Here is a 22290-nt window from a genome sequence, read left to right as displayed (position 1 = left end):
ATATTCCCTCATACTTCATCAAAGTTTGAATCCAGATCTTTGGTATTACAAAGTCTATTTTGTTTTCCCTGTAATATTCTGCCTTTCTAGAATTAGGACAATTATTTATCACAAGTGTTCAACAATCACTCTTTTAACCTCAATATTTTCAGCTGTACTAGTGCTTTATAAGATACTTTCCATAAGCCACTCTGATGAGAAGTAATTATATGCACCCAAAGAATAATCTTTAAAAGTCTTCCTCCTCCTGGTATTTAACAAATAAAATAATCTTATTATTATAAGAAAAGACTCAATACTATTTAACTCTAATTGCTCTCCCACATTTAGAAACTCTAAACCTGCTTCCGTTTTTAGGAATTAACATAGGAAGACAGTGTTCTTGGTGATATGGAATAAGGATCTGTTATGGTTCAGGTGACACATAAATCATATTTGAAAAATACAAAAGAGAATTTTTACACATTGTATTTAAGCAACCTTTTGTGCAAAGCTAAGAACTACCAGAAAATGAATTCTTCATAATCCCATGTGTATTTATGATTTTTAGAACTCTATGTTAGTTTAGGTATATACCAGATTATTTTTTTAAAGAACTAGGAATAAGACATATAGGTAGTAAAATTTACATGACCATTTAAAATAGAATATCCATTTTGACTGAGTAGAAATAAAAATAATAAAAGACAACCCGGTTTAAATACCAAGTGAATATATTCGACAATAGAAATATAAACATAATCATAAGGGTGAGTTGCTTCTAATTATGGCCTTTAGCTAAATAGGTACTTAGCATTAGTTACACACACAAAAAAAATTACGTCTTTGGGCGCCTGGGTGGCTCAGTCAGTTAAGCGACTGCCTTCAGCTCAGGTCGTGATCCTGGAGTCCCGGGATCGAGTCCCACATCGGGCTCCCTGCTCAGCGAGGAGCCTGCTTCTCCCTCTAACCCTCCCCCCTCTCATGTACTCTCTCTCTCTCTCATTCTCACTCTCTCAAAATAAACAAATAAATCTTTAAAAAAATTACGTCTTTGAAGATGACAAATTCTTTCAGATGGTAATTATATTTTTTAAGAGATTTGGGAACATGGAAGTGTGTTTTCTCCTTTTATAGTGAAGTTTCTACTAAATTCTTGTGATAACAATGTTTTTAGTATAAATCATTTCACTGTCAAACAAAATATCCTTGATTAAACACATGGAAAAAGAGAAGAAAAAGGCGTGAAACAAAACCTCTCCATATTCAGGCTACCACCAATTGCTATCTTGTCTAATTTGAATTGTGCAGGATCTAATCATATTTTGGCACTTTCTTGCCATCAAAGCATTTCATGAAATTATCCCATTACAATGTTTTTCTCAGAGGCAAAATTAGCATAGATGACAGTTCAATTGACATGTTTCTTTTTCTTCTAGTACTGTTGCCAATTAAACAAATTGTACCGTATTTTGATATTCATTTTTGTTAATTATTTATAAAATTGTAGCTGCTGATTTTTTTTTCAAGTTTCAGTTTCTTGGTCAGAATTGAAAATAGTGCCAAACTTGATAAAGTCATCTGAACCTAACTTTCTGAGAAAGTCTCCTGTAATACTTACTGGGTAGCAATCATTAAGACTGGTTGTTGGGTTTAAATTTGCTTCCAGTAATTTTGAGTTTTTCTTTTACTGCTTATATCCCAGTGAGGCAAAGAACTTAATGAATTCCAAGAAATCAAATAAGGAATGTTTCCACCCAATCTAGAGGTTATTCTTTTTCTACCTTCTTAGTTTCAGCTTTAAATTTTTCTAATTAAAAAAAAAATATATATATATATATATATATGGTTACATAATTGAAAGAATTATTTTTGCAGGGAAATAAAAAAAACAATATCATGAACCTTTCATACTTAAGACAATGCTTAAGCATTTATAATCAAGTCAAACCATTCCTTTCAGCACAAACTAAATGGGAGCCTAAGTTAGTGTGGGACTTGCTTCCACTCCTCATTTTACCTCTGGCCATACCATATCTACCTTTCTTCCTTTCTTTTTTTCTCTTTCTTTCTTTCTTTCTTTCTTCTTTCTTTCTTTTTTTTTAAGATTTTATTTATTTATTTGAGAGAAAGAATGAGAGAGAGAGCACATGAGAGGGGGGAGGTTCAGAGGGAGAAGCAGACTCCTTGCCGAGCAGGGAGCCCGATGCGGGACTCGATCCCGGGACTCCAGGATCATGACCTGAGCCGAAGGCAGTCGCTTAACCAACTGAGCCACCCAGGCGCCTTTCTTTTTCTTTCTTTCTTTCTTTCTTTCTTTCTTTCTTTCTTTCTTTCTTTCTTTCTTTCTTTCTTTCTTTCTTTCTTTCTTTTCTTTCTTTCTTTCTCTTTCTTTCTTTCCCTTCCTTCCTTCTTTCTTTCTCTTTCTTTCTTTCTTTCTTTCTTTCTTTCTTTCTTTCTTCTTTCTTTCTTTCTTTCTCTCGTTCGTTTCTTCTTGAGGAGATAAACTCCTCTTTCTCATACATGTATTTAAAATATTGACCTTATCTTAACTTCCTCCAATACTGAATCCACTATTTCATGGCTCAACAAACTTCCTATAAGGGACCAGATAGTAAATATTTTAGTCTTTGTTGGTCATACAGGTTTTTGTCAACACTGCCACCATAGTGTGAAAAGGCACAGATGATATGTAGATGAAGTGTGACTGTTTTCCCCTGAAATGGAACATAGTTGCCTGCCCCTGCACTAGATCTCTGGAATGAAACTTTCTGAGGGCAGGAGTTGTGTCTGTTTTTGTAACTGTTCCAATCTCAGTACCTAAAAGTGCCTGGTACATAATGGGTATTCCATAGATATTGAAATCTGATGAACATATACCTAGAATAAAACATTTAGCAAAAGACAATTTTATATGATTTGGAAAACACTTGGACCTGGTAGAAATAAAAGCTTTACTGGGTAATTTATTTGGCTTGATGATGAATTGCTGTGCCTGGAGTGACAGAGAAGATTCATGTTTTCAATTGACTCAAGTGCCACACTTCATTTTCATTGTGAATGTGGTTCAAATAAACAAATTTTCTGGACTAATTCCTGGATAGACTTTCATATAGGGACATGCCCTCCACTGTCAGAATTGCATGCAGTTGTCACACTGAGCTATTTCCAGACAGAGATTTCAAGTCCTTCCTCATGTTTGGGTTAAAGATCTCATTCACTTACTAGTCCTGCCATTTTGCCTGTCTTGGAGCCTGTTTTCTCAATGGGATATTTTCACCTTGATCAATGGGCATAATCCATCTGCGTCTGGCTGCTTGAGGTTATACTTATATTCCTAAATACTAAGCTTAGATCCTACCCATCTTCATAACTCCATGGATTGCACAATAGAAAGCAGAAACGAAAATGATTTTGGGCAATGTAGCTGACATCTATGTGGAATCCCCATCACAAGCAATTGAACCTCTGAGAACTCCTAATGCTTGCATGGTTTTTTATGGGTACAACAGTGCTCCCATGATCACTTATCATAAGAGACAATTGGGCCAAGGTTCCCTCTTACCGGCTTGTGTGTACAAAAAAATAAATAGAATAGAGCAAATAAGAAAAAAAGAAAACAGTCTTGCAGCTGGAAGGCAACTTTAAAGAAAAATGATGTTCATAGCTATCCTGCCAGTAGCTGGCAAAGCAGTTTTTATAAAACATATTTAATGTTTACAACCACTTGGAGGCTGGGGAAAGTGTAATACTTTAAAAATATGTTTAATGTTTTGAACCACTCAGTGGCCAAGCAGCAAATCCTGCTAACATATATTTAATGCTTAGAGTCATTTGGTGGTTAGGAAAAAAAGGAACTTCTTGTTAATTTTTAACATTTATTGCTGATCAGTGGCTGCTAAAATAACTATCAATGCAGCATGGTTTATGTTTAGGGAGTCACTGTGCTGCTGCTAAAACAATTCATACACTTCTCTCAAGGCCACACACAAGCTGTCAATAGTATTACCTTTGCAATTGTACTGCTAATAAAAACATAGGACTCAAACGGAGGAATAAAATGCTCCCTGAACACACAGTCATAACATCCTATGGCCCTGAAAATAGCTCTGCCACGCTGTGTGCTGTGGACACTTCACTTCTACGCCGGACGGATCACCAGGCCTAGCTCAATCTCATCAAATGTGCTAAAGCCACCCAGCAGATTGGAAAGTGGAAGTGTAATCTGATAATTAGTGTTTCTTACAAACCAACAGCTTGTCACCACAAATTAATATGGGAGAGTACTCTACACCTAGGAAAATGTAAATTGGGATAGAAAGACTATTAGGTTTTTAAAGAGACTAGGTAGAGCTTGTAGTAAAAGCAATCATCAATATTGAGCTCATGTTTCAGAGGGAGGGACTATATGGAAAAATAAAGGAGGAGGTAATTAGCTAGGACCTCTACAAGTTAGGCATTCTCTTACCAGTTTCCTGAGGACATTCATCAAATTATTAATAGGATCCATCCCCATTTATTGATCGCATTTATCCAGGCATTGTGGTAAGTGTTACACATAAATTTTCTCTTTTACTGCTTGCAGTAACTCTGGGAATTAGGTATTTTCATTCCTCATTTGCAGGTAATGAAACCAAAGCACAATGAGGATAGATAACCTATGCAAATACTCACACCTAGGAAATAGTCGAGCAGGGATTTGGACTCCTAAGTTTAATACCCACATACTGCAATTGAATATGTTACAACAGAGGTCTGTTTTATATATGCATGTGTGTGTGTGTGTGTGTGTGTGTGTGTGTGTGTGTGTGTGTGTGTGTGGAAAAGAAATTTCAAAAACAAATATTTTGGCAAAAATGGCCCTTATCAACAACTTCCTAGGTCATCTTTAGCCTCTCATATCAAAATTTGGACTCAGCTCAACAAATTATGAAGGAAATTCAAGTCAGATGAAGGACTGCTGATTTAAACACTGTTAATGCATATGGAAAATACAACCCAGAGATAATCGCTTCCAAAAACACATTAGGTTCTTTAAGAATCAAAGAGAGCCCTTGCTCTTTGCTTATCTTCTAGAATAATTTAGTCCCAAAACCTAGCTAGGCTAGGCTTTAACTGACATTAACTAATAGATGGATAATTTGAACGTGTGATGAGGACCAGGTTATTACCCTAATTTCAAAATAACTTTTGACAAAAAAAAACCTTTTGACAAAATATGTAATAATTACAAAGCGATAAAGACTAGCTTTATAGTGGAATCATTGTCTAATGTGGACAACCTTTAAGATGGATCTCAATTATGACTTCTCCAATATTCACACCTTTGGCTAATTCCTTTCCCTGGAGAATAAAATGGTCTTATCAAGTTGATCCCAACAAATAAAATATAGCAGAAGTAACAGGACATCAACTCCAAGACAACAACCACATGACTGGGCTTGGAAGTATACCCCCCCACACAGGGGAATCTTCAGATGAAACAACATTTTTTATTGCCAGCTGGACTCTAAATCCACAAGAGACTTTAATGCAGAGACACCCAGCTAAGCTGAGCCCAAAGTCATGACCCAGATAAATCAAGAGATATTACATACTCGCAGTCTTAAGCCTCTAAATCCTGTAGTAATCTGTTAGGCAGTCGTAGATAATAGCAACTTCGTACCTGGTAGTGGGGTGCTGCTACAACAAACATGTAGAAGGTGGCAATGGTTTTGCAGTCAGGCAGTGTGGGCTTTGAGGGGGGTGTCAGGACAAAAGGCATTGAACACCCTCTTCACTGCATGTTGGACTTGGAAGGTGCTGCATGTGAGGACTTGCAGGAAACTGAGAATATCTTACTGGTAACTAGAAGATCACTGTTATGCAGTGGCAGAAAATTTAGCAAAACTGTTGCCTGCATTTATTTGAACAGTAGAAAAAGGACCTAGGGACTTTTGAACAGAAGGATCCAGATCTCACTGGTTTTAAAGATTACTAGTGTTTCCAGATGGCAAGTGATGCTAAAATTAAGAAATGGTTTCTAGGCCAAAATCAAATCCAGGTCACATGGGAAAGCACGGTCAAAAGAAAAAGCCATGGCGGTGACAGTAAAATTTTTTATTAAGATCTTAGAAAGATCAAGGATAGTCCATTTGCTTGCTGTCTAGTCAGACAAATTTCTCTCTTAAGAGATAAATGGGTAAGTATGACTCAAAGATCCTTTCTAGCAAACAATAAGGGTTCTAATTCATGGAAAGGCTTTGTCATTCAGGCACCTCCATAGGGTCCAAGGTAGAGAGGATTTATCTTGAAGGGATTTTTTTTTTTGTCTAATTCAATGAACCCCAAAAGATTCATGGGATACCCATAGTACTGGTAAAATAAAGAGTTCTATATGTAGAAACATCAAAAGTGTGAACTGAAGAAAGAGAGTCGGAGATTGTACAGTGAGAATAGGCCTTTGAACCCTTTGAATTCTATTGGCAGGAAGCCAACCAAGAGTGCTGCTTAGAGGCAAGTACATGCTGCATTGCATAGAAAAATGAAGGCTAACTCAGAAGGTAGAACCAAGAGCCCAGGCAGTATAACTGAGAGCCATGGGCAAATATTCTCAGCCTTGAACCTAATCAAAGGCTGTTAGTATTTACCAGCTAGATTTCAGGAATGTGATGGACCAGTAACTCTTTTATTTAGTGCATTTTGCCTCTTTTTTTTTTTTTTAACAGAAATGTCTTCAGGAGTTTTCTCATCCCTCCCTCACCACTCGGAGTTAGGTGTTGGGGTGGGGGTAACCGCAACCAGTTTCTTTAGCATCACGAGTCTGGAGATCAAGAGGAAATAAACCTAAGGAATCTCATTTGCTTTTGCACTTGATTTGTATGATGAGTTTCTGGACTTTGGACTCATGCAATGAGGGAAAAAGAATTTTGGGTCCTATAAGGGGTTGAGTATATATTGCATGACAGAGCAACATGAATCACTGGGGTCCAGAGGGTAAACTGTGGTAGAAGGCCCTCAATGATCTTAGATACCTTATGTTCCATTCTCTTGTATAATCTCATTTCCTGAATGTGGACTGGACTTACTTATAACAGTTGGAATATGGCAGAAATTAGAGGATGTCACTTTAAATATTGGTTATAAATACAGACTGTGGCTTTGATCAGAGATGTTCTTCTCTCTAGCTATCCCTTAGATAGGTCTTCCTGGGGCCAGGCGGCTGCCATGCTGTGAGGTAACCCTATAGAAAGGTCTACATGCAAGAGACTGAGGTCTACCAATCACCACAGGAGTAAGCTTGGAAGCAAATCCCTACCTCTTCCCAATTAAGACTTTAGATCAGACCATAGCCCAGCCAGCAGCTTGGATACAACCTTTTGGGTGACCTTGAGCCTAAGGTACCCACCCAAGCCACTCCTGGGTATCCATGATCCTGTAAGATAATAAACGTTTGTTGTGTTACACTGCTACGTTTTGGCTAATGTATTGGGCAGCAACAGGTAACTAATACACAATGCTGGTCAAGTAATACAAATTAGCATTATTACTATTGGGAAAAATCAAAACCCTGTTCTACCTGAGAAGATTCAACAAGATTATAGCATCATGTCTGTGATGTACCTAACAAAGAAGCATATCTTGAAGTTGTACATGAGGAAACATCAGGCAAACCCAGTATGAGGACATTCTAAATAATCACTGGCCAAGAATCCTCAAACCTGTCACAAAATCAAGAAAAAGTAAGGAATTGCTCCAGATTGAAGGAAACTAAAGAGATATGACATTTAAGTGCACCATGTGATTTTGACCTGGAAAATTGTTTTAGTAAGATATTATGGAAACAACTGATAAAGCATGAATGGGGTCTAAAATTTAGATCCCAATAACGGATTAATGTTAATTTCCTGATTTTAATAATCTCATTTTGGTTATACATAGAGAATATCTTTATTTGTAGAAAACAGCTAACATTCTGTCTCCAGGTTCCTCGCAAAAATTCTGCTTATAGGGCACAGAAAGAGACCAATGAGACTGTTCCTACTATACCACGTTAAGTTGTTCTCTGTGGCCATGGTATCTCATATGGTAAGATAATGTATCTGCTTTGCAATTTCTTGATCTGTCTCCCTATGTGCTCTATGGCACTTCCATGAAAGCAAGGGAGTTTGGAAATTCATATAAGTTTCTAAATTATAATAATGGTGTAATAAGTTAATGTTAGGTATAGTCATCATTTTCACTATTTCCTTCGTGGAGTTGGACTAATTAAGTATGGCCATGTGGAAAATATTCTCTGTTTCAAAACCTTCAAAAAACTCCACCAAAAATTTCATCTTAGCACTTTCCCCCAAACTTCATATAAACAAAATAGAGTTCATGGAAAAAAAATAAGAGGGTGCATATTAATTTTTTAATAGCCAGCAGTGTAATTCTCTTTAGGTGTGTCTTATTTTATTTACACTTATACTTTTTTTTTTCTTTTAAGTCAGTGAATAAGAGATACCTAGTCCTCAGATTTTATTTTAAACAGGGTTTCCCATCCTCAGGTTTATAATAAAATAAAATAAAATAAATAAAATAAAATAAAATAAAAGTAAGCATTTCAAGGTCTTAACCAGCTCATCTGAGATTGAAAGTTAAATGTAAGGCCCAAAGACATTTTAGAAGCCACTAAAGGGTATAACTGGTTGCAATTAACTTTGTTCTACAGAGACTGGGAGTCATACCTACTTTCTGGAATTAGAGTTCAGTTTTCATATAAAAATGAAGGTCAGATAGTAAACAATACTGCATTAAATTATTGCAGCGGTTAAATAATAAAACAGGGAATACAAATCTTGAGGTGGATCACCTGGCCCCTAACTGTTGCTCCGGAAATGGTAGATCTTACTACATAAATTATGATTCACAATTGGCATTTATAAAACGTGTCATAGAGACCTAGTTATGAATAACCCAATCAGCTGCCAGAAACTGGCTCAGTTCAGGCACAGGAAGATAAAACAAGTATGAATAAGGGTTTAAAGATGTTACACCTGTCAGCTCTCTAGGAAAAGTTACTGAAACTGCATGCCATACCCATGCATAACTGCCGGTATTAAAGAAGATCGTTATTGTAATTCATTGTTACTGTAGTGATCTTAAAGAATTAAGACCACATTCATAATGTCCAAATTTGTCCCCAAGGAGAAAGTCTAAGTTGGGGAATATCTGGATCATTAAGTAATTTCCTCGGGTCAGAGTAAAAGCACTTTATCTGTGAATATTACTTCCATGGCATATTGGCATGCAGCACAAGTTAGTAACAAAGTGACCTTTCTCTTAAACAATTCATAGATTCACTAGGATTTTCTTCGACTTTTTGGAACAAAATATATTCCATAGTCTGATAAGTCTTAAATGTTGATCTTCCTCTGAAATCTTTACCCACCTTGCTCAACATCTGTTCCATGTTTAATCGTTTATCACATTTTCAGACACACAATCTATTATTGCTAACTTGACATTTGGATAAGAAATTGTTTTGATGTCCCAATATTTCTTGTTTTTTTTTTTTTGTATTACAAAGTAAGCTATTTTACTCCATGTATTTGTAAACTGGTTGCTTCTTCTCCAACATTGTCAATAATAACACTGTCAATTATTGGGAAGGGACAGTTATTTGCTAAAGAAGACTCAAACACAGCTCTATAAAACTGACAGCGAGATGTGCTGTGACAGAGCTATATAGTCTAATACAACATGGTGAACTCCATCTGGTCTTCACCAAAAGTAAGTTTGATATTCCAAAGTAAATGACACAGAGGCAGGAAGTGCTTAGAAGGGATACGGGAAAAGAAGATAGAGAGAGGAATAATCGTTGGACTAAGCGATTGCCAGCAGGGACCATTGTCATAGCGTAAGGAGGGTATGCTTGGGAATGGAGCTGAGGAGCTTAGGAACATAAATACGATGCCTGGATGGATGCACAGTAGTTTTTCGTTAGATTTAGGTTGGTCATGTAAAACCAGAAATAACACATGCCACAGCCGAACTGGGTCTCCTGTGTTCTTGGTTCTGTGTAGAGGAAGGATTGTGGGGAATGGCAAAAGTAGTAGGTGGTAGATATTTAATTTCTAATATTTAATTCATAAGTGGCGTTTATATTTTTTAGGATATATTTGGAAAAAAAGATGTCATGTAAATGTAGTCCAATAATACCTGGGTGAACCCATAGCATGCAATGTGGTATCACATTCAAAAGAAATACTCCATTATTATTAAGAAAAAAAAAAGCAGGAAGGGTGTGTTGAAAATCAGTTTAAGTATTTAGTGGAGTGTCTTGAATAACTGATGAGAAATTTCAGGAATATCATATGGCAAAACAGTTAAAGAACTTATTCTTCCCTAGATCTTTCTGATACCTCAAGACACTACAGCGAATTACGCCTCACCCCAATAGTGCAAAAGCTGGATTCACTTTGTTTCCTCACTTACCTACCCTGAATTTCCAGATTTATTTCTCTCTTCAGGCGCTAGCTGTGAACTCCTTTATATACGGGTTCAGACTCTGCAGTCCTTCCTTTTATCCAAATTGGCACAACAAAAGGCCTGATTATTTATCTAATAAGACAGAATTTTCTAATAATGTAGAGGGATGTGTATGTCTGCTTTAAGGATGTTGTTTCTGTAATAGTCACCGAGGGTCATAAATTCATGTAAATATTCCAATTTACATGAAGTAAGCCCTGGATGAAACCATTTGGTTACAAAAGAGCCCTGTCTTCTTAAAAGCCTTACTTTCTCTCAAAACAGTACCTTCATTTTTCTCTCCCAGTAAAATCAAGACACAATTAAAAAACTAGCTCTCCCCATTTTCAGGGGCTACTTTTAAGATACACTTCTTCCCCATTGTACTTCTAAATCTCTAGCAATCAGCACCATGTAAAAAAAGCAGCTCAAAAAATGTAGGAAGAATTGAATAACAGATTAGCAGCCCTGTATCTGTATACTAATGTTTAAAATCTAAGTAAACTACTTTGAGCTGATTTGTCAAGTCATGGAGAGAATATGATCTCTGAATACCTGGTAAGGTCACAAAGACAATTTCAAGTGAATTTGGGGTAAATCCATGCGACAACTCTTAAAGCCACTAACCTGCTTCTGCCCTCGGTATAGTTAATGCATGTCTGGGATGGGTGTAGAGTCAGCAGATGCTCTCTGAGGAATGTCAGATAGGAAAATTAGCAATGGCTCACAATACGAGTTTCAAGTTGTAACCTCAGAGTTATGGGTAACTTTATCTTACAAATGTGCTAGACACCAGAAGTTACTTTGAAGTAGAATAAGGCTTTGGCAGTGGTGACTTCAGAATAAAAGTTATTTAAAATTATCATTAAAGCTATCATCTTTAATTCATTGACTTCAAAATACATATCATAGAACTTTTAAATTTAGGTTGATATTGAAGTGTGAATTTATATCAAATTTAAGTTTTAAGAATGGGAGTGATATTATTGCTAATTGTAAATTTATTCTGATAATGTGATCACAATAATATTTGCTTCCTGGTTTGATGGCATAACTACTATGTGTTACTTGTAATCAAGAAGAAAACAATATCATCCTTCAGGAATCCCTATCTATAGCTACAAAGGATGCAACACACTCCTTGCTGGACCACTTCCAGACTTGTATGTTATACATGCTTTGGATGATTTACTTTGAGCCAAGAATTACTATCTGGTATTTGTGGTATGGTAGTTACCTTTAGCACTATGTAGGCACCTGGAATTGTAATGACAGTGAATTTTAGTACAAATTGAGTTTTGTACTTAATTACAAAGGAATTCTGTGAGTTCAGGTAAATGCAAAGACTGGAAAATAGTAAAAATGTTATATATCCTAGACATGAATGTATCTATTAGTATATTTAAAATGGAGCAGAAAGGACAAAAAAAATAAAATAAAAATGAAAGTAATTGTGTCTTCTGTAGTGGAAGAATGATCTGGCTTACAGATAAGATGTTTACATCAACCTGCAAAAAATAAATGTTGAAAAGGCCCCATAGCACCTGACAAAATTTGATTTGCCTACTCACCCACAGGAGACATTTCTGGGACACTAGCAATGTAGGGTCCATCCAAAAACTTTGGCTCATTATCGTTGATATCCTGTACTTTGATGATGAATTCCGATTCAGGCTCCAGGGGCTTCCTGGTCTCTATGTCCACAGCCTGAGCACGGAGTGTGTAGAAAGGTTTTTCTTCTCTATCCAGGCTCCTTATTGCGTGAATGTCCCCTGTAGTTTCATCAATGGTGAAAACAGAGCCAGCGCCATCTCCTGAGAGGGTGTATTTAACAGTGCCCTCTCCTTTATCTAAGTCAGAATGGAGCTTTGAAGGGGAGAGAGAAAGAGACAGAGAGACAGAGAACACCATTAAAGGGATGGTCCCATATTAAAAATTCTTGCAGTATAATTTTTTTATCAGAAAAGTTAAAGAAAAACTTATGGTTCCTTTCTCATTGTTTTTCTTTCTTCTTCTTTTCTTTTCTTTTTTTACTTTTTGATTATAAACATTTTAAAGACACAAAGAAGTAGAAAAATGCATAGTAAACCTTTATATATACATATAAATCCCAGAGATCCTATCATTTACCTTTTAATTGACAGTTGAGATTTGAACAATGCAGTGGTTAGGGTTGTTGACCCCTGTGCAGTTGAAAATCTGTGTATAACTTTTAACTCCAACAAAACTTAACTACAAATAGCTGTTGACTGGAAGCCTTACCAAAAATATGAACAATAGGTCAATTAACACATATTTTGTAAGTTATAGGTATCATATCTTGTATTCTTTTTTTTAAGATTTTATTTATCTATTTAAATTAGAGAAAGACAGTGGGCATGAGAGAGGAGAGGGGCAGAAGGGGACAGAGAGAGGGAGAGAATCCCAAGCTGACTCTGTGCTGAGTGGGGAGCTCGAGGCAGGGCTCAGTCCCAGGACCTGAGATCATGACCTCAGCCGAAACCAAGAGTTGGACGTTAACCCAGAGAACCCGGGCTCCCCTTATATACTGTATTCTTACAATACAGTGAGCTAGATAAAAGAAAATGTTATTAAGTAAACATAAAGAAGAGAAAACACATTTACAGTAATTGTACTGTATTTATTGATACCATAAGTTTATGTATTTATGAAAACAATGCATAAAAGTGAGGGTTAACCTCCATGAAGTTTAAACCCGTGTTATTCAACGATCAACTGTATTTTACTCATCTCATATATAGATCATATATCTACCCTTCCATTTGTCCTTCTGTCAATCCATCTTATTTCTCAATGTATTACAGAGATTGTCTAAGTACAGTCCTCAAATACAAGAGCATGCATAAATAAAACTAATTTGAATATCTGTATTTATTTCTTTTATACACTTTTGGGGATAAAATTTTCATAAAACGAAATGCATTAATCTTAAGTACATTTGTTTCACATTAAGTAATTGTTGTAATAAACATAAATGAGCTCCTCAATGACAAATCAGAAACCTTCCTGAATATACTGAATAAAAAAAACCAGTGACCTGAATTCAGTGAGAGAGAAGGTAAAAGAACTCAGAAAACATTGAACCTTTTTGTTTGAAAGGAGAGGATAGTTTTGGCACACCAGATGGTTTCAGATATGTGTAGTAGAGTATTTCATTTTAACAGACCGTCCTTCAATGAGTTATTCAGTATTACTCAGCCAAATGTTGAATAGAATCACCAATTATCCTTTCAGATTCACAGACAAATGACTTGCTCTAATTCATTCCATATATTTTAAATCTTGCAATATAGAAAAGTTTTGAACTTCTGCTAATTTTTTCAACACATTTATAATTCATTATATTATAGCATGTAATAAGATATACATAAATAACACAGGGGAGAGGACCAAACAGAAGATAAATTATTATTGTGATACTGTAGGTCACTGTTTTTCAAACTGGAGTCCGAGAATTATTTTTTTAAAGATTTTATTTATTTATTTGATAGAGAAAGAAAGAACAAGCAGGGGGAGCAGCAGAGGGAGAGAGAGAAGCAGGCTACCTGCTGAGCAAGGAGCCCAATGCAGGGCTTGATCCCAGGACCCCAGGATCATGACCTGAGCCGAAGGCAGACACTTAACTGACCGAGCCACCCAGGTGCCCCTGGGGTCCAAGAATTAATAGAAGATGACCATAGTCTTCGAAATCCATGAAGTATCCAGTAATGTATATATATAATATAAATATTACATTATTTATAATTCTCTAAGAATATGTATATTCTTACAAATACATATTTTATAAATAATGTACACACTCTAAATTATATAGCATATATAGTCTTATAAATGCTATTTTTTTATTCAGATGCTGATCTAAAATGTTTTAACCTATTTCTACTCATTTGGGTAGGGTCATCTGATTTCAGGGGTCCACATTTTTACATTTAAAAGCTCCTTCCATTCAACAAACCAGCCAAAGAAAAAATGTTAAGCTTTTAGTGTCCATAGTCATTTGGGCTATGCTTCAAAATTTGCGTATAAGCACAACATTCTTGGCAAAACTTGCAGTAAGAATGTGTTCTGTATTTTTTTTAATATTTCAACCCACATTTTGTATGTGGGTTCAAATAAATATCCTTTTGCAAATAGGCTGTGTGTTAGTATTGTAAAATCAAAACACACACACACACACACACAAACAAACAACAGTGGCTACATCTTTGTTCTTAAATTCAACATTCTGGTTTAACTTCAGTAAAATAACATCATCCTTCAAATTAATGTTATTAAAATGAATGTGTTCATTTTGTGAATTTGTATTTACTTCAAAATTTGCTCTGAAAGTATATTTGTATAAGAGCATAACAAAGAATTGATACCTGGGTAAGTGTTATAATTAAAAGAGTGAGAAAACAAAAAGAGGCACAGGATTTTGATTTTTCTTTAAAGTTTCCACATATTATACTCAAGTCTAAGGAAAATTGCTATAAATGACAGGAGGAAGATTCCCCATTTTTTTTTTTTTACAAACTCTTATGAAGCACAGGAAGTTTCAAGTGTAAAATCAAGCTGTAGATAAATGTACTTTGAACTTAAGAATTTCAAATTACGTATTTCAACCATACTATTAAAGATATTCAACACAGTGGGTATTGCTTTTCTTTTAAATTTATCTAAAGATATGAGGCAGGCAAAAGCTCAATGCAAAAGCAAAGACTTTATAAACTGCATCCATTTTTCCAATGGCTCAAAAGAATATGTGGTAATACTGTGGGAAATGAGTGAAAATTCTAAGAAGGTTTTTACAATGTGATCCAAGTAGAGTTACAAAAAAAAAAAAAAATCCTCATTTAGCTAAAATCAGAACTGTTTTCTTTTCAAACTGACATAAGAATAGAAAAGCAAATGTGTTTTCAGCTCTATCCAAGATCGAAATTAAATTCAGTTGCTGTTTCTCCTTATTCTTTTACCTTTTCCTTCTAATTTAAGCTGAATTTTGTAGAGATTGAAACTTCAGAAGAAATATGTGAGAATATGTTAAAATTTTGAACTGAAAATGAAGTTGATTGATGTAAAATTCGTGAGAGGATTAGAATTTTTAGAGCAGTTCATTACTTGACAATATCTCACAGGAGACCCCCTCCAATATCCTGCATTGTCAGGCAATATTTAAAATTAGTTAACCAATGTTGATTAAATTGGCACATGAATGACTAGCTTAAAGTATAGGTAGTTTTCCCACAACAGTTCTAATATTAAATAAATGACGGCCTGATGTGGGTATTGTAGAAAACTTCTTTTATTCTTCCAGTACACTTTCAGTTATATTCAGTACTTATATATAAATTGCTATAAAGAAAAATACATATAACTGAAAGACCATACATATGAAAATACATTATGTGTATTTTTTATATTTATAATATTCTCTCACTATATATACATATAACATGATATAAAAAATCAACATTTTAAATAATGAAATACAATGATCAATTTTTATGATCACTTGAAATTCTTCAAAAAAAATTTTTTAAAGTAATCTCTATCCCCAGTGTGGGGCTCAAACTCACAACCCAATGACTGAGAGTCACATTCTCTACCGACTGAGTCAGCCAGGCGCCCCTTTTCAAAATAATTTTTAATTTTTTTAAAGATTTTATTTATTTATTTATTTGACAGAGAGAGACACAGCGAGAGAGGGAACACAAGCAGGGGGAGTGGGAGAGGGAGAAGCAGGCTTCCTGCTGAGCAGGGAGCCTGATGTGGGGCTCGATCCCTGGACCCTGGGATCATGACCTGAGCCGAAGGCAGACGCTTAACGACTGAGCCACCCAGGCACCCCCAAAATTATTTTTTAATGTGTGCATTATATTCACTCATGGAAGTTTGAAGGATTTAATGGGCGTTGCTTATCCTTTCATAAACAGTATGACGAATATGTGTGTGTGTGGGGGGGTTCTCCTGTTTAGTTCCCTAAAAGGGTAATTATCAAGACCAAAAACATCGTAATTTTTATGAATCAAAAAATTTGAAACTTCAATGATTCCAGGAATTGATCTCTGTGGATGAAATTCATTTCTTAAATCTTTCGGCAATGGAATTCAGGCTTAGCTAACACCGTGAAGTTATTTCTTAGTGTTCTTTGCATAAAGAGGGATGGAGGGTTTCAGAAGGAGGATTCTCCTGACTTGCCTTACCTTTGGGCTGTGTTCACTGTGACAAATCACGTGATGTCATTTTACACAGGGCTTTAAGCTACATATTACACAAAGCTAATAATTCTACAATGATAAGATTATTTTCCTTGATAACAATTAAAACAAGAATTTTTTTTTTCTTATTCCAATTATTTTTTAAAAAAGCTGTTTCTGCGTAGGTGCTTATTGTATTGACTGAAATAGCCAACTCCGAAAACATCATCTTTTAGTATTGACATTTAAAATTTCTCCCAGAAATAGTTCCATAAATGATGGATGTAGAAATTTGCACTGTCCAAGCAGTTGTTTTGTGGAAGTGGTGTTATTTTCTGATGTTTTCCAAGTCATCTCAGACAGAGCTTGAAAATGAGATGCCAAGGGAGGCTTTAAAAAGATCCTGAGGACCAGCTTCAGAGCGTAAGCAAGTCTGAATTCCAGTGTTTAAAAGTTTTGAGAAAGCTAGTCTAAAGTTAAGTGTTTACTAGCATCTCCTTGATTCTATTTTAGAAACTGCTGCACAAAATAAGGGATTTGTTCTTATTTTCTCTGGGTTGAAAATACACATAAAATAGAAAATGCTTTCTATATCACTGTGTCCAGCAGTGATTTCATTTTCATTTGCTATTTGCCAGGATAGGGGGTGGTTACTAGGCATGGGGAGCATATGAGTTATGTTGGAAGAAGAAATTTCTGATTTTGAAAAGTTAGTTTCTGCCTGAAAACCAAAATTTGTGTTCAACAAATACTGGATTGGTGAATGTACTTGCCAATTACCAATCATGTGCCCATAAGGTACTATGGTATATCACATACTGTTTTAAAACCTGCCCTCCACATCATTTTCATCAAGATTATGGATTCATACTTTTGTTCCCTGATGATCTAAGGAGAGGAATGAAAATGTGTGGGCACTACACCATCTTCCTTTACCAAGACTATTTTAAATAGAACTTCAAAACAACAGAAAAATTCATGATACAATGAAAACCTATATTCTCACTATCTAGATTAAACAATTAACATTCACAGTGTTTTGCTTTATTTTTATAGACTTTTTAAGTTGTGAACATTGTAATTATTAACTACTTGACACTGAAGCATCAACTTCATGAAAATAAGGCCCATTGCCTATGTAATCATAACGTCACTATCTAAATTAAGAAAATTACTTAAAATACCTATCATCACCTAATAACCAACCCCTATTCAATTTTCCCCACTTGTCTCTTCAAATATCTTTTTTAGTTCTTTCTCTATGTTTTGAGCATAGATCGAAGCAACTTTCAAACCCTGCTTTTGGATTTTGTGTCTTTAATTTCTGTAAGTTTAGAAGGATCATGCATTTTAATATTTACTTATTTAACTATCATTATCTTTTTTCAGGGAACTGGGCCTCCGTTCTGAAGTTGTCTGCTGGAACAGGAAACTTCCTGAGATGTGTTTTAAGTCTTTACTGTTCTGCCTTAGATTATCTTTTTAGTCTCAAAATACATATTAGCAAATGTGGCAGCATAAAAGTATGCCCTACTTAATATAGAGATCCTTGTAACATGAGTTATACCATCTCTGCCTGTCATCTCTATAAACACATTCAATGCAAGGGAAAGGTTCCTTGTACAGGATATGCTTCAACCAATTTGGGTGTAATAATGGCATGTAAGTTGTAATACTCATTATCAGTTTTCGAATGATTACAAAACCCACAGAATGGTTTAATATGATGGTTCACCAGTCAGTGAATGTGATTTGAAATAATGTTATAACGCTTTTATTTACATAAAAATCCATCAGATAAACTAGCTAAAACTGGTATGAGAAAATTTTACGCACCTTTCTTTGTCTGAAATAATTTCCTTATGTACAAAACAAACTACTTTTGCTATATTCTCCTTGGTGTACTTATAAAATACTCAGCATTTCCCTTTTGGTAGTTGCTTAATATCCCATTCATGCTTATTCTGTTCTCAGAAACATCACGGTGGCCATTGTATTAGCTACAAAGCCATTGGATTATGTTGGAGGCATTGCTTATTGACAAAAGAAGACGGGACCCAAAGATGATCTATAACTCTGCCTGAATAATGTTATAATGCAGAATTTCTCTCTGACGCCACTGAAGGTCCAAGAATATTTGACATTCTATTCTGTTCTACTCCCTGAGGGGACTCATTTGTTCTTCCTAGCTTGATTGTTGCCATTTGAACAGGAGGAATACCTCTTGACAAGGTTGGGAATTCCCTTTAACAGCACAAAGTGAATTGAGAACTCCCCTGCCTGGTTTACAGACCCAAAGCTATTTATCATCTGGAAGTATTTCACCTTCTATTTGAGGAAGTAGAAATCCATTTGAAAAAGGCCCATACCTCCCCCGAGGTATGCCAAGGCAGAGCAAAGAGAAAAAAGACTATTTGCAATGCTTGGGAGCAACAAAAGCTGATGTGCTAGGATATATTATACATCCTGTTAGAGAAAAAATATGCTTTTCACCCGATGTTCTCTTTCATTTTTCTTTTCCTCCTTGAACACTGCATGTGTGGTTACATATGAGGGGTATCCTAACTCTTCTTTTAGATTGTCATATTTTACAACTTCAGCTCACCCAGTTTACATTATATCATTTGAGAGTGTCACAACATATTAATAGGTACTCCTGGAGAAGTTTGAGAGGTCATTGGCGTGGTGCCTGGATTTGGGAGAAAAAAATATGGGAGAAGGTTAAAATAATTTCATCCCTACATTTCCAAAACTGTAAAACATTTTTCACAAAGCCAGGTTTTAGGTAACAAAACATTCCCTGACAATAAAATATTCTTATCAAATTTTCAGTAATGGAATCTCTATTTGAAACAAAAGTGAATTTATGTATGATTTCAAACCTGGTTGTTTTTCAGAGTACTAGATAGATTTGTATGATTTATTCTACATTCAAAATAAATTTTCAAAAATGAGTTTTAAATAATAATTATACATTATTATAGTTAGATGTCAGTCATTAATTTATTGTTACTTGTTACTATTTCTCCATGTTATTGCTTTTATTATTAGCCCTTACTGAATACCGGGCATTAAGTTACATATCTTAGAAGCTTTATTTAGTTCTCAAACTAATCAGTGATATGCTAGCATGATAAATAGGATAAATGGACTCTCTGTAATGAAATTCTAATAGTTCAAAATGTAAAATTTAATTTTCAAAATCTACATGTTCTATCTTAAATTCTTTGTATATGCATCTAATAACTCTAATAAATCAGACAGAACCAAATCTTACCTCTAATGTAAAACATGGAATAATTGAAATCCATGATCATGAGCATGACATATTTGGGGTTAGAACCCCGAACCTGTTACTTCTTACCTGGATGTTACTGTATAAGTTACTAAATTTCTTCGGATATCAGAATCCTCATACATAAAATGTGGATTCTAACATTTATATCATAAAATTTGGAGGATACTGTAGAGAATTTAATTTCACAATGTCTATTTCCCTTTATTTCTCTCCATTTACATTCAAATGAGCCCAGTATAGCAATATTTGTTTCCATTTACATTAATTTATATTCATAGATACAAGAAAACTAATTGGATCCAAAATAATGATAGAAAACACTATCAAGCTTCTAATTTTTTCAGGCAATATTCTAAAGGTTTTATATGTCTAAAACCACTTTAATCCTCAGAACAACCCTATAAGGCAAACTCTACTCTTATCACCCTAATTTTGCAGATGCATAGGTCGAGGCGTAGAGAAACTGAGTTGGCTCAAGACACAAATAGACACAAAGCTAAGATTCAAATCAGGTAGTCCAACTCCATGTATCCTTGAGACTAGCACTTCAATTAAATCAGTTCTCTTTTAATTTGAGCCATATAATGTCATTTTCCTCCCTTAACTTTCAAAACTGGGTCTCCCTTAAGAGGAAAAGACAAGCAAACATTGACTTTTTGGTCAGAACTACATATACCAACTACCCAAGTGTTAGTTTTGTAATACTAACACAGTATGAGCAAAACCAGTTTGCATTATTATGGACACATTAATGAGAATAGTTTTATTCAAGAACATTTTGTACTGCCTGTTAGTGATTGCATCAGGCATTGGAGTAGAGAACATAACAGTACTTGCTTTAATTTTTTTATTTTTTTTAAAGATTTTATTTATTTATTCATGAAAGACAGAGAGAGAGAGAGAGAGAGAGAGGCAGAGGGAGAAGCAGGCTCCCAAGGAGCAGGGAGCCTGACGCGGGACTCGATCCCAGGACCCTGGGATCACGACCTGAGCCGAAGGCAGACGCTTAACCATCTGAGCCACCCAGGCGCCCAATAGTACTTGCTTTTAAGGAGGCAGGAGTCTAGTGGGGAATAATTTGGATCATAGCAAAAAAGATATTCATTCAAAACACTGTGTCTTGGGGCACCGACGTGGCTCAGTCAATTAAGCATCCATTCTTGATTTCGGCTTAGATCATGATCTCAGGATCTTGAGATCAAGCCCCACATCGGGCTCTGCACTCAGCAGGGGGTCTCCTTAAGATTCTCTCCCTCTCCCTCTTCCCCTCCCCTCGCTCGCTCTCTCTCTCTCTCAAATAATCTTTAAATAATAACAAATAATAAATCTTTAAGAAAATAACAAAATACTGTCTTTCTACAGTTTTGAAAACTGGAAAATTTAGAAAACTTTAGAAAATTGCCTGAAAAAAGCAGAAGCTTCCATAAACATATACTGTAATAATTAAAAAGCACGTTATATTTGTGTTTTTATTTAAAATACAAAATGATATTACATTTATAATTAGGAATCATCTCAATAATATACTAAGTGTCAATTACATATTTGGAACAATTAATAATCAACTAGAAAAAGGTGAACAAATTTATGTTAAAAAATATAATTTACTATTATATCAAAATATTTCGATGAAAATTAATTTTTTCTAAGGTTCTACACATTGTTTATACCATAATTTGCTTTGAAGCATATAGAAATCCATTATATTAAAAACATAATGGAATAACTTTATTTCATTAAAGAAATAGTCATGAGCACACGTGTGCCTTCTCACAAGAACTAATAATCAAATAAACAGATTTGTGCATGTGTGTGGGAACATTTAGATATGTGCATATCTGTGTATGGCACAGGAAAAAAGAGAGGCACAGAATATTTGTATGTGTTTTCATGTGCTCACACATGCACATTTTTGCAAAATGAATAAAAGGCCAACTAGATATGCATTCTATAAAACAACACTCCTAAGAACATAATCTGAAAATTACCTTATCTGCTTATTTCAAAGGTGGTTTGAAGGTGACCCATTTTCTGTAGTGTGCATTACTGTGGGGATTGTTTTATGTGTTAAAGCACAAAGCCACCTCATTGAAGTCTTTTATTTCCCTTCCACACTTTACAATAACTACTTTAAGTGGATTTTCAAAGTATAATATCACAAATGCAGAAAAAAATAAATCCAAGTACTTAACTGGTTGCTTTTTTGGTATTGTGAGTCAAGCTGTTTCATGTCAGTTTTACTGTTAAGAATTCATATCTCAGCCTTATATCCTATAACAGTGTCATAAATATTATCTTATTTGCATGATAATTTATACACGA

At 35.1% G+C, this 22290-nt stretch overlaps 1 protein-coding gene across 3 annotated transcripts in view; it reads right to left on the bottom strand.

Moving 5' to 3' along the window:
- Nucleotides 1-22290, bottom strand: part of CDH12 (cadherin 12) — a 370554-nt gene that overhangs the window by 175048 nt on the left and 173216 nt on the right. For all 3 annotated transcript variants that reach the window (XM_025866676.2, XM_025866677.2, XM_073891067.1), the window contains exon 3: nucleotides 12042-12336. In XM_025866676.2, the coding sequence (XP_025722461.1) occupies nucleotides 12042-12336 (295 nt within the window). The remainder of the gene's footprint in view (nucleotides 1-12041; nucleotides 12337-22290) is intronic.

This window comes from Callorhinus ursinus, unplaced genomic scaffold, assembly GCF_003265705.2.
Source record: "Callorhinus ursinus isolate GAN/ISIS: 27379988/994484 unplaced genomic scaffold, GSC_fseal_2.0 scaffold3, whole genome shotgun sequence".
Lineage (NCBI taxonomy): Eukaryota > Metazoa > Chordata > Mammalia > Carnivora > Otariidae > Callorhinus > Callorhinus ursinus.
The sequence above is the reverse complement of the archived record's forward strand: the minus strand, read 5'-3'. Positions and strand labels throughout refer to the sequence as shown.